At 52.9% G+C, this 12,377-nt stretch overlaps 1 protein-coding gene across 1 annotated transcript; it reads right to left on the reverse strand.

Annotated features, from left to right (window-relative positions):
- Positions 1-2,723: 2,723 nt before the first annotated feature.
- On the reverse strand, positions 2,724-11,130 carry TAT (tyrosine aminotransferase). Its single transcript, XM_065662749.1, has 12 exons — positions 11,025-11,130; positions 9,193-9,441; positions 8,913-9,017; positions 8,135-8,202; positions 7,752-7,910; positions 7,438-7,576; positions 6,890-6,942; positions 6,370-6,522; positions 5,355-5,483; positions 4,837-4,920; positions 4,190-4,288; positions 2,724-3,346 (listed from the first exon to the last, which is right to left on the reverse strand). The coding sequence occupies exons 1-12, from the start codon at positions 11,080-11,082 to the stop codon at positions 3,203-3,205; spliced, it is 1,440 nt and encodes a 479-aa protein (XP_065518821.1). The 5' UTR covers positions 11,083-11,130; the 3' UTR covers positions 2,724-3,202.
- Between the last annotated feature and the right edge of the window lie 1,247 nt (positions 11,131-12,377).

The following is a 12,377-nucleotide window of genomic DNA, read 5'->3' on the forward strand; positions in this document are numbered from 1 at the left end:
GCAGTTGATGTCATCTACCTGGACTTATGCAAAGCATTTGACACTGTCCCACATGACATCCTTGTCTCTAAATTGGAGAGACATCAATTTGATGGATGGACCAGTGGGTGGATAAAGAACTGGCTGGATGGCCGCACACAAAGAGTTGTGGTCTATGGCTCGATGTCCGGCTGGAGACCGGGAACAAGTGGTGTCCCTCAGGGATCGGTGTTGGGACCGGTCTTGTTTAACATCTTCATCGCTGACATGGACAGTGGGATTGAGTGCGCCCTCAGCAAGTTTGCCGATGACACCAAGCTGTGTGGTCTGGTTGATAGGCTGGAGGGAAGGGATGCCATCCAGAGGGACCTTGACACGCTTGTGAGGTGGGCTGATGCCAACCTCATGAAGTTCAACCATGCCAAGTGCAAGGTCCTACACCTGGGTCGGAGCAATCCCAGGCACGGCTACAGATTGGGCAGAGAAGAGATTCAGAGCGGCCCTGCAGAGAAGGACTTGGGGGTGCTGGTCGATGAGAAAATGAACATGAGCCGGCTGCAGTGTGCGCTCGCAGCCCAGAAACCAACCGTATCCTGGGCTGCATCAAAAGGAGCGTGACCAGAAGGGCGAAGGAGGTGATCCTGCCCCTCTGCTCTGCTCTTGTGAGACCTCACCTGGAGCATTGTGTGCAGTTCTGGTGTCCTCAACATAAAAAGGACATGGAACTGTTGGAACAAGTCCAGAGAAGGGCCATGAGGATGATCAGGGGACTGGAGAACCTCTTGTATGAAGACAGACTGAGAAAGTCGGGGCTGTTCAGCCTGGAGAAGAGAAGGCTGCGTGGAGACCTCATAGCAGCCTTCCAGTACCTGAAGGGGGCCTATAGGGATGCTGGGGAGGGACTCTTCATCAGGGACTGTAGTGACAGGACAAGGGGTAAGGGGTTCAAACTTAAACAGGGGAAGTTTAGATTGGATATAAGGAGGAAATTCTTTCCTGTTAGGGTGGTGACACAGTGGAATGGGTTGCCCAGGGAGGTTGTGAATGCTCCATCCCTGGCAGTGTTCAAGGCCAGGTTGGATGAAGCCTTGGGTGTCATGGTTTAGTGTGAGGTGTCCCTGCCCATGGCAGGGGGGTTGGAACTAGATGATCTTGAGGTCCTTTCCAACCCTAACCATTGTATGATTCTAATATTTGCATGTCAACAGACATCTCTGACTACACTTTGAAAGGGCTCCATGGCAGATGTTATGACTTGGACATTATAACGTTAATGACGTGGTTTAGTGGTGGAATTGGCAGTCCTGGGATAACGTTGGACTTGATGATCTCAAAGGTCTTTTCCAAGCTGGGTGATTCTGTGATCCTATGAAGAGAGAGGAGCCTGATAGGAGCAGTTTTCTCTAAACATCTGTTCATTAGTAATGGGAATTGAAGTCACAGAACCCAAGATACATGGAGAAGAGTTCAAGGAGACAGATGAATCTTGACAGCTGTAGTAGATGCAAAACATCAGAACAATGCAACAACATCATGCTGTAGAGGTCTTCCTCCACAGACGTTTCACACACCACCCTACTTATTATTTGTCAATGTTTTGTCATAAACAGCTCAGGTTATTTGGCTCTGTTTGGAGGTCTAATGGCATGAAATCTCTGAAGCTGTCTACCCTTCACCCACAGCCCTAGCTTCTCTCTTTTTGTTCTGGGATTGCTCCCTTTGAAGGGAAAGGATGTAGTATGGACACTCAGCTGATGTGTCAATGACCTTTCCATATACCATTATCTTTCTCATATAGATACCTCTGCTCTGACGGAGAGCGGGTACCAAGACTTTGTCCTGGGCAGGGGAAGAGAAGGCAATGAGATGTCTACAGAACCTGGCAGGAGGTCTGGCAGTGTGCAGAGCTAGCTCACTTTTCCAATCATCGGGAAGGCAGGGTTGACCCATGGATCTCAATTCTGCAGGAGGCCAGGTGAACAGAGCTGTAGGTGGCAGGCTGCACTCTGCCTGTCACCCCTCAAACAATTTCAAAGGGCGCTCCCTAACCACCTGAGCGGCTTACCAGAACAGGTTGCCTGGTGGGTATTGGCATCTCTTGACTGCACAGGCACTCCTCCTGTTTCCCTGGGATAAACAAACACCAGGCCACCAGTTCCTTATTACTTTATGGAGCTGATGTGTTTGGCAATTGGTTGAAATACCCAGTTTAGAAACACTGACTCTGTGCATGTATTTGCAATTCCAAGGAGTACTACAAGCCTTTTTGTACTGCTAAAAAAACAGTACAAAACATATCTGTTAAAACTAGAGCTAATGGAGGGTGGAGGCCAAGCACAGACGAGATTTGAAGGGACTAAATGCTGGCACTACTGGCACATCACAAGCACACTGTAGTGTAGGAGAATTTCATGGGGTGCTAGCCAGTGATTCATTCCTGCAGGAGGAAATGCCTAGCTGCCCTGGCCTTGAACACTTGGGCACCAGCACCCAGCATGGCTGGGTCCGTGGAGAGGTGCCCAACTGTTTCAGCGGGCCTCTGGCACCAGTGGGCAGGAGCAGCCAGCCCCTGTGCTAGGCTTGCAGGGCCATCCTGCCCTCAGGCCTGGTGGGAGCCTTTGAGGGGCTGAGCATGCCCTCCATGCCCCTTTGTGCGGGGCAGAGGTCGGCCTAGGCACTGCAGCACGAGGGGCAAGCAAGGGTGTTCCCCCAGACCTGGCACAGCAGGAGCACAGTGCAGGGACTGGCGTGTCAGACTGTTTATTAATAAAAAAAGTCACAATAACTTACTCCCTTTGTCGCACAAAGGGCTCAGTATAAAGAGCTCTGGCTTCCGAAGGTTGACATGGGTAAGTTAGAGATGGGTGCTCTTCTCTTGTCCTCCCCAGGGAAGCGCAGCCAGCACACTGGCCACGCAGGGCCATGGCACAGGAGCAGCCACGGGCCTCTGCCTGCAGTTGGCTCACAGGCAGCACAGAGGCAAACGCAGCGGACGTATTGACCAAAGGCACTGGGTGCCAGAGGGTATGCAAGCTGCAGTGAAGGAGCAGAGAAGCGGCTGCTTCTTCCCAGAGTGCTGAAGGGTCTGGGGAGCACAAAGTGGAGCAACAGGACAGTGGCTGTTGCAGGCAGGGGCACGTGGGGCTGGCTGGAAGCAGCCCTGCCTCCCCGGCTGCTGCCTAACACAAGGTTGAGCCTGGCAGAGGCAGGAGGGGAGCTGGGGCTATTTGTCACACTCCAAATCCTGGCCCCCCTCAGCACCCTGGTAGTGCATCTCACAGAACTCCTGAATGCGACTGCAGGCCTCCAAGATCATCTCCTCAGGCACAGTGATCACCACACGGAAGAAGTTTGGGTACTCAAAGCACTGAAATGAGAAAAGATGAAGCTGGCACATCACCTGGGACAGTGCTGTAGTTTTAGAGCCCTGACTTGAGGCTACATACTGTGTCAGCAAGGGAAAATGTTCAGTGGTGGACGGCAGGGCTGGACTATTGCTCCCTTAGGTTTGGGGGAGTTTTGGGGGTAAGGTTTTTTTTTTTTTTCAGTTTATTTTGGTTGGTTGGGCTTTTTGGGGGGTTGTTTTGGGATTTTTTTGTTCTATGGATATTTCCCATCTTTGTCTGCGTAGACATGATGCTGCAAGGGTGACACACCATACAGAGTCCTTTGGACTATGCAGGACCCAGGGAATGGGCTGGAAGCAGCTAGGGAAGGATATGGCTGGAGAGTACCCAAGATTCCATCCATATTCAGCGCAGGAAGGGGAGCTGGAAGGAAAGGGGACTGGGCACATATGTTCTCAGCCTGCAGTCCATCCTTGTGCCTGCAGGGGTGCAGGACTGAAAACAGCAAAGAAAGGAACATAGGTGGGAGCAGTCCCAGGCCTTTTAGGGAGCAGGAAGGTGTGGGGGTACATAGGGTTCAGGAACATAGTGTTCTCTGCCAGGTTGAGAAATACAGTGTAAGCCTGAAGCTGAGAAGATCCTGGCAGCCTGGGGGCTACTTTTGAACCAGAAGCTGCCAATACCTAAGCCCATCCCTACACACAGCACTTGGAGTTCACAGCCAGCAAACACACCATTGCAGACCATGGACACTGCACACACAACTCCCAGCCTGTCCCCAGAGCTGAGGGCTGCAAACCTTTATTGCTTCCCTGCCCATGCTTTGGCCCCACAGCTCCCTGGGCTCTCAGCGTTAGGCTCACCGTGGCTGGCAAGCAGAACACAGACTGCTCTGAGATGAGGCGCTCCGTGAACTCCACATCATTTTCAAATTCAGGGAAATGCTCCATCTCAATCTCAACCTGCAGCAGAGTGATGTAACATGACAAACAAGGGCACCAAACCAGTGGCCCTGCTCACCCACATGACCCAGCAAACTCCCAGTCGAGTGCAGCTGTCTGCCCTCAAGTTTCGCTTATTATGTGGGCCGTCTAGAATATAAGGCTGAAAAAGAGGCAACAGCATAGGCAGAAGACAGATACGGTGGTAGGAAGAAGGCTCCATCTTCAACCAGACATACGATAATCTGACTTGTGGTGTGGGGGCTTCCCATTGCCAGCTGGCTTCAAATCCGAGTAAAACAATATTGTCTTGCAAAGTACAAGTCATTGAGTTTTGTGCAGGAGCAAGTGAGAGAAGTGCACTAGCCTCTAGTATGTGAGAACTGAAGGACATAGTCCAGCCATCTAAAGTGACCAAGGGACACATCTACTGCACAGGGCAGCGTGAAAATGCATGGCAATGGAGACCTGGTGCTAAGGACCAATCTGAAAGCACTGACAAGGACTGGAAACAAGACTTAGTGTGAGTGCTGATGATCTGGAAATGGCATGCCACGCTCCTTGCTTACCATGAGGTACATGGCTCCAGCGGGCCGGACAGGACGGAGGCCAGGTATAGCAGATAAGGCAGCGTAACAAAGGTCAGCATTGGACTGAAAAGCAGAAAGGAGAAATTTCAAAACAGGAGAAATTCCAGGAAGCAGCTTGGCGAATAGAAGCCAAGCTCTGGACCAGGACTATAAACAGGTTTGCCCACTGCAAATAAAGGGAACACGAATGCAAACAGCATGGGTGATCATGGCCTTGAGTGCAGGAGGTATGACTGCGCTGAGCTCAGCAAGCCACTGCCAGGCTTCCACCCCCCCCCACCCGGGTCAGCTGCAGGGCTGGGATGCCTAAAACGTATTGCAGCAGTATTTCTGCCCCGATTAACTATGTTTCCTGCTGGAATTTGATTTGTTGGGCTCCCCTAGTCACAGACAGAACTGCACCTTCAAGTCGCATGTGGAGGGATAATGAGCTGGAGGGATACGACTCCCTCCAAACAATCCAAACAAACTGTGCTGGCCTGTTACAGCATGATTACCTTGAGGATGCTGAGGGTGTTGTGGTAGAACTCAGGGGGTGTTCGGTGCAGGATACGTTCCAGTGCTCCTTGGACAAGTGTACAGGGTCCTAGGATCCTTTGACTCAGTCTTACAAGGCCATCTCTGATCTGAAAAAACCATGGTGATATTCACAGCTCAAGACAGTGCTTCAGTGAAGGAAAGGGGCAACTATTTCTGTATTGCTACAGCTGCTCACACCCCTCCCTTCAATGAGCATACAGAGTACTATCGAACATCTGCTTGACTATATGCTGGGTATTTGCAGAGGATTTGCAGTGTCATTCTCTGTTCCAGAGTTGCAGATTGTAATGCCAACAGAGACAACCTTCAGAGCTTTCCAAACTGACTCAAACCAGGCTGGAATAAAGCTAACACAAATGAAGCCAGAGCTGTTCCTAATACCCTTAGGTTTGGGCCCACAATCCATACTTTCAAAGCCAGGGAGGGACAACCAACATTAGCTCTTCTGCTCACTCACAGTTGGTCCTCTCTTCTCCCTCTTCCTCTGCAGAAAGCCCTCTAGGTGGAAAGGTCACTGCAGCAGATGGTTGTTATTCTAACACAGCTGAACAAAGAAGCAGGTAAAGCATTGGCAATACTGCCAGGTGCTTTGTTCTTACTTTTAAGACAAACCATATAAGAGCACATAGAGACCATGCATGGACTCCACATGCTGGATGCAATACACAGGCAATACTTCCAGTGGAGACTAGAGTTATTTGAGAAAAGAAGGAATTAGAAGGACACAAAAAGGACAAAGTAGCGGCAGAGACAAAGAGTGTGTTACAGCATGGATGTGAGTAGAAGGCCATGTATGGGAACAGATGGAGTAAGGAAGGGACATGAGAAGCCGAGAGGTGCAGAAAAGTGTGTAAACAATTGGGTGACACCCGTGTAGGAGTAGTACATGCCTGCACCAATTAAAGCCCTGGTGATCCACACACTGAAGACACTGCAGGTCTGGTGCAGTGACAGCAACACCGCAGTTCTCACCTCATTACCAAAGATGTCTCTCCTGTCATGAATTAGGATCCATCCCATGCGCCAGCCAGGGACGAGCCACCGCTTTGCCAAGCCACCACAGGACAAGATTGGCACATTGGTGCTGAGGGTTGCAATGGGTTCAAATTTGAAGTCATCAAACACCTGTGATGGGAGGTTGCATTAGGGCTGTTTCTGCCTTTCACTGTGAGAGCAGTGAGGTGTGCATGAAGCACAGCAATCAGGGAGGCAGGGAAGCAATGGAAAATGGTGGCAAAAGCTCAGAGCTTTGAGATATGAAAGTAGTTAAGTGCACTCACATGAAAGTGAGCCATTTGGGAAGAGGAAAGGAGCTGGACATGAGGGATACCCTCATGACTGTGCATCAGAGGAAGCTCCAGGCATGGACCCAGGCACCGTAGAGGGGAGTGGAGTTGTCACTCACCTCTGGAGACCTGGCTGCCAGCCACAGGGCAGTGCATCAGAAAGGACAGGCAGCATAGGGGTGCAAAGGACTGCACCAGACACTCACCATGTCTCCATAGATCTCATCAGCAAGGATGGGCACACACTGTCTTGATGCCACTGTGGGAGAGAGGGCATTCAGCCTGGCCACCCTGCATCCTCCATGGGAGCAGGCTTGCCCTTTGCTGCAGGGCTCTGAGGGAAGCTCTGTCCCATGGCAGAGGGTCTCTGTCTTCCTCCCATAGGCAATGTATCCTGCAGCCCAGGCACCAGAGATCCCTGTGAGGACTGAGCCTAGTTCTGTTCTTGCCTGTGGGAGCAGGCAGCACAGCCTCCCACTGACAGGCCAGGGCTTGGGAAGCATAGTGCTCCCTATGAACATGCTGTGGAGCCAGAGTGGAGAAATGAGCAATCCAAACCACACAGAACGTTTAAGGAAGAGCAAGACACACACTCTGCCTGTTCTTGCCTGGATAAAGCAACACTGTCACACTGAACAAGGCCTGCTTCCTGAGCTGGAGTCAGTCCTGAAGTGAGAATCAAAGCCCTTTAGCCATGATGCTGCAGTGACTGAGACATGGGCAATCATGCCCACATATGCACAGGCAGACTCACCTGCCAGGATCTTCTGGAGGTGTCTCTTGCTGAAAACAGAGCCACAGGGGTTTGACGGGTTGTTCACAATAAGGCAAGCCGTCTTCTCATCCACCAGAGACTCCAGGTGCTTCAAATCAATTTCCCAGGCCTTCTCTGGCTAATGAAGAGAAATGGAAGCAACCGCTGAGGAACTGGACTTGCCACACAAGGAGAGGTGGGACAGGGTGCCCAGGGTTGCTCATGGCATCTTCCCTCAATTCCCAGGCAGCGCCAGGGTATTTCTGAGAGGCAGAAATGTCAGGGCTGCCCTTTCCAGGCTTGCCATCGCTTACCAAGAGGTTGTAGAGTTTGACCTCAATCCCCATAGACAATGCCAAAGTCTTGTACAGCGAGAAGCCGGGCCGTGGCACCAGGATGTTCTGCCCTGGGTTGGCCAGCACTGCCAAGGCAAGCTCTATGGCCTGGCTGCAGCCACTTGTTAGGATGACATCCTGCAAAGAGCCCAGGGGTCAGCGTGCGGCACAGCCATCCGCAGCGCCCAGGCTCTGCCGGGAGAGAGCTGCTCGGCCAAAAGGACAAGTCCTGCCCGAGAGCAGGAAACCTCCCACAGACGGGAAGCTCAGCTCCTCCTGGGAGCGTGGAAGAGGGCTCAGGGCAGGGGTGGGAGCACGAGGGTGCTGTGGGGCAAGGCCATGGGCTGGGCTCCGGCCGGTACCTGGGCCTCCAGCGGCGCCTCCGGGCAGGTGTAGAACGCAGCCACAGCTTCCCGGCAGGACTGGTAGCCTGGGGAGGGAGGAGCCGAGCGCAGGAGGGAGCCGTTAACAAACCCGCTCCTTTCTGCCGCGGGAGCGGGGCTCTCAGCCAGGGGACACGGTCACTGGGGACGCTGCCCCACGGCGGCGGAGCCGCAGGCCGAGCGCAGCGCAGCCCCGGCGGGGGCAGGCAGGGGCACAGCCCGGGCAGGGGCCGGCTCTGCCCGCAGCACACCCGGACACAGAGCTGACAGGAGCAGCGTGGAGGGGAGCCACGGGGCTGCAGGAGGCCAAGGGCTGTTGCACGGCCTTCACTGTTCAGTGATGGATGGCACAGCGGCAGCCTCCCCGTCACCAGGTCCTGTGAGGCTGGTGTGAGCTATGCTCCGAGCGTGCTCTTTACACTGTGTGCTAATGGCGCTCCTGTCTGGCGGTGCCAGATCACAAAGGAGCGCAGCTGAAACCCTGAGCCCTTCTGTGTGCCTGGAACTCTGCCTGCCCTAACGGCCATGGTGGCAAGCACAGCTTCTGCAGGAGGCTCTGGGCCTCAGACAGATCACGCATGGATGGGCCCTCAGGTGTATCTAGGGACACACGTGCTTGTGTGCGCGCAGAACTGCTGGAGAGGGCAGCTGCAGGCTGCTCCTGGGAAGGTGCCTGTGGGCCCCAGGTGCCTGCTGTGGGGTGGGAGCTGGCACACGCTTTCGTTCCACTCTCACAGGAAGAGCTTTGTCGACTTACCAACGGATGGAGCATAGCCATTGCAACGTCCGGAGTCCAGAACCTCCTTCACAGCCCGTGTGACCTCATTGTTTGTGGGGAGGTTTCCAAACACCGTTGGGTCTCCTTTTCGAGATTGAAAAACAGTGAAGATCTCACTGATGTGTGACAGGCAGAGCTGTGTGGTTGCCTGGCCTGTCTCTGCCTGTTTGCACAAGCTTTGTGCTTCAGAGCCCTCCAGTGTGCCAGCCACACAGCGGACCCCACTGCCCGGTGGCTTTAGCCACAGCACTGTGCTCACCTAAGGACAAGGAGATCATGGCTTTCTTTGGGTTGGGCTCCACCTTCATGCTGTCTACGATGGCTCGGACAGGATTGAAAGTCTTCTTTGACATTTCAGAAGCCCTGACAGCCCATCTTGGCTTCCGGCCCTTCACCTTCCCCAGAGGTATGCTGTTCCCATTGGTCTTGAGATGAACATCCAGCATAGCGTGGTCTCCATGATCATCATGGCCATTCACTTGGATCAGGTACGAGTCCATCCTGAGAGCTGTTAGTGTGAAGTGGATTCCCTGGGCTTAGTTAACACATGCCAAACAAGGGATCTGTCCATGTGGGGACACAGCCCATGGCTCTCCACAAGAAAAACTTCTCAAAGCTGCAGACCCTACCTACTGCCTATGGACAGCTCAGCAGCAGCACGTAGGGCAATATTCAGGGCCAGGATGGAGTGAACCCTACATACATGTGAGAGCACTATGCAGTGGGAAAGAGAGGCACCCCCCTGTCCTAAACACACCACTGCCTAGCACTGCAGTGCTGAGGAGAAACAGGCCCCACTAGAGCTACTGGCTGAGTGTTAACAGCATGTTGTAGTTACTGCTTGCCTGCAGACCCAATGTTCCACTGACAGAAGGGCCAGGACATCCTCCCCCTCCCTCTCCTATCAGCCCGCACACTTCAGCCGTAAGAAATGCATCCAGAACACCCCTCCAGTCTGCTACAGTAATGCAGCACTGTTTAAATGAAATCTCAGGTGCCAAAAAGGTAGTTCTGGTCCAATGTTACCAGGATGCTAAGGGCAGTGGCAGGGTGTAGGTTACAGACACTTGCCTCTGTCAGCACAGCAATAGCCCAGCCCCAAGACCCTGGATCAAAGCACAGTGCTTAGAAAATGGTGCAAGACTAATACAGCCAAGAGGGAAATAAAGGAGGTGGCACTGACCCAGGCAAAGGGCCTGAGACTGGGTAAGAAGTAAGGCACAGCAGAGGAACAGCTGCCTTTTAGGCCTCAAAATGCACACAGATGTGACTTATACACCACAGCACGTGTACCCAGAGCATGAGCCTGCCCCACCAGCAAAAGTCTTGCTTACAAATACAGCTTTCTGTCTGCAGGAGATTAGGGCCCAGGCACAGGGCAGGCAGAGGCCTCCTGAGCCACCACGGCCATTCTTGCTGTTAGCTGGCGTGCTGTCTTGTAATCCTGCCACAAACTGCTTATGCTGTCTGTACCACACTATTTCTCTTATCCACTGAAAGGCAGTTCAGTGAACAGTGGCCCTTTCCTGATGACAGGTACTTAGCCCCATGCTTTCAGGTATTCACAACACAGTTACTCCTCACCTGCAGCAGAGACCGAGCTAAAAGGGCTGCAGCATTGCCTGATTCAGGTGGGATTTGCCTTCTGAGCACATTTCCCACTGCTTCAGTGAAGTTTGTACCGCAAGATGGTCCATGCTGCTGCAGTTACTCTGCTAGCATACCTCATTAGGCTGCTTGTAGCCATTTAGGCTGATGTAGTAGGGTCACAAAGCAAGACTTTGGCTTCTCTGCTGCTAACACCTACATCTTCTGTGTCTCGTTTCTACCAAAGAAAGGCAGCTGAAGAAATATGCAGCAGGGCCACATAAAAACGGAACAAAGAGCTCTATATCTCAGTTCAACAGCAGGGCTGAGTCCCACATGCCCAGTGCAGAATCCATCCCAGCAGAGCCTTCACACCACCCTGCAACATGGTTCTTGTGCAAAGCGGAGCTGCGGACACAGGCACAGTGGATGCCTTCAACATAGGCAAAAATCTCCCCATTTCTCCCCCTGAAAGAGGAAAAGTACCAGAGCATAGCACATTACCTTCTGCAGCAAAGACGGAGCCACGAATAAGCTTGGGGGTCAAGTCCCTACTTTTCATCCAGGACAAATCCCCTTCAGAAGAAATTCCTGCAGATTCTTGCCCATGAAATAAGCCCCAAAACTGGGCGTTGGGACTGAATCGTTTGGCCATTGGCTCCCAGAGAGGGCTGCTCTCCCCACCCAAAACCACCCTCTCGTACCCATTGCAGCTGTGTTCAAACACATAGAACATGCCTGTGCATTAACTCTTTCTGGGAGCAGTTGAAGAGGGACACAGCTTGGCTTGCTGGAGGCCCTGCCTGTCCCCTTCAGCACCACTTCACTCAGAACTCAAAGGCTGTGGGGGCAAATCTGCACAGAGCCCAGGTAGCCCAGCCCTAGCATCTTGTAATGCACCGAGAGTGAATTGATGGACCCCAGTGCTTGTGGAAAACATTAGTCTGTACTGATCTCAAAGGCTCTGATCTCCTAATGCAGTGGCTGAGAAAGGAGAGTTGTGGCATCATTACAACAGGAGACATCTTCCTCCATAGGCCGAAGGGAGGCAGGCACTTCCCTAGCTGGTGTCTTGGAGGAAGCAGGACCTGAACAGTTGAAGGAAGCTCAAGTGTCCATGGGCTTGGTGGGGTTTGGTGGGTTTTTTTTTTTTTTTCTTTTTGTTTGCTGGAAGATCCAAGCAAACTCCTGATTTTGACAGCTAACAGAAATGATGCAGTTCTTCTTTCTGACGCAAAAGTACAGATGACACCGTTCCCAGAAGGCCCTTTTTTTGCTAAGTGATGTGAAATCCATGCCTTCTTGTCCCTTGCTTCCTGCAGGCCTGTGATGAATGAGAGGCGTCTTCCCCTTCCTGTCTCCCAGTGGCTGCTCCAGGTCCTCCCTTACTTGGCAACAAATGGGCAGAGACCAGAGAGCTGCTCAGGGACAAGAGGGAACCTTGGAAACAGATTGACGCCTTCCCTGCGGAGGGCAGCGGTCGCTGTGACTTTGCCTGTTTCCTCCCACTGCTTGTGGCTGGAGGAAGCAGCAGTCGCACTCAACCTGTGCTCACCACACCCGTGACAGGGCTGCACCTCCCCAGGCGCAGCAGTGGCCCCTTCCCTCCGCACTGGGGTGATGTGGGAGCTGTGACCCACCAATGACCACACTGAGCAGTGCTGCAGCGGGCGCTGCTGAGGCTGCAGGAGGCTTGGGCTGGGGGGTAGCAGGAGGTGGCAGCACCCTTCCAACACACTTCACACACAGGCTCTTGTGCTGAAGCTGCACAGGTCCAGACTATTTTCTTTCTTCTTTTTACAGAAGCCTGACAGGAGCGACCTCCAGAAGTCCGTGCAGGCCCTGTCAAAGGACCTG

This window comes from Lathamus discolor, chromosome Z (assembly GCF_037157495.1).
Source record: "Lathamus discolor isolate bLatDis1 chromosome Z, bLatDis1.hap1, whole genome shotgun sequence".
NCBI lineage: Eukaryota > Metazoa > Chordata > Aves > Psittaciformes > Psittacidae > Lathamus > Lathamus discolor.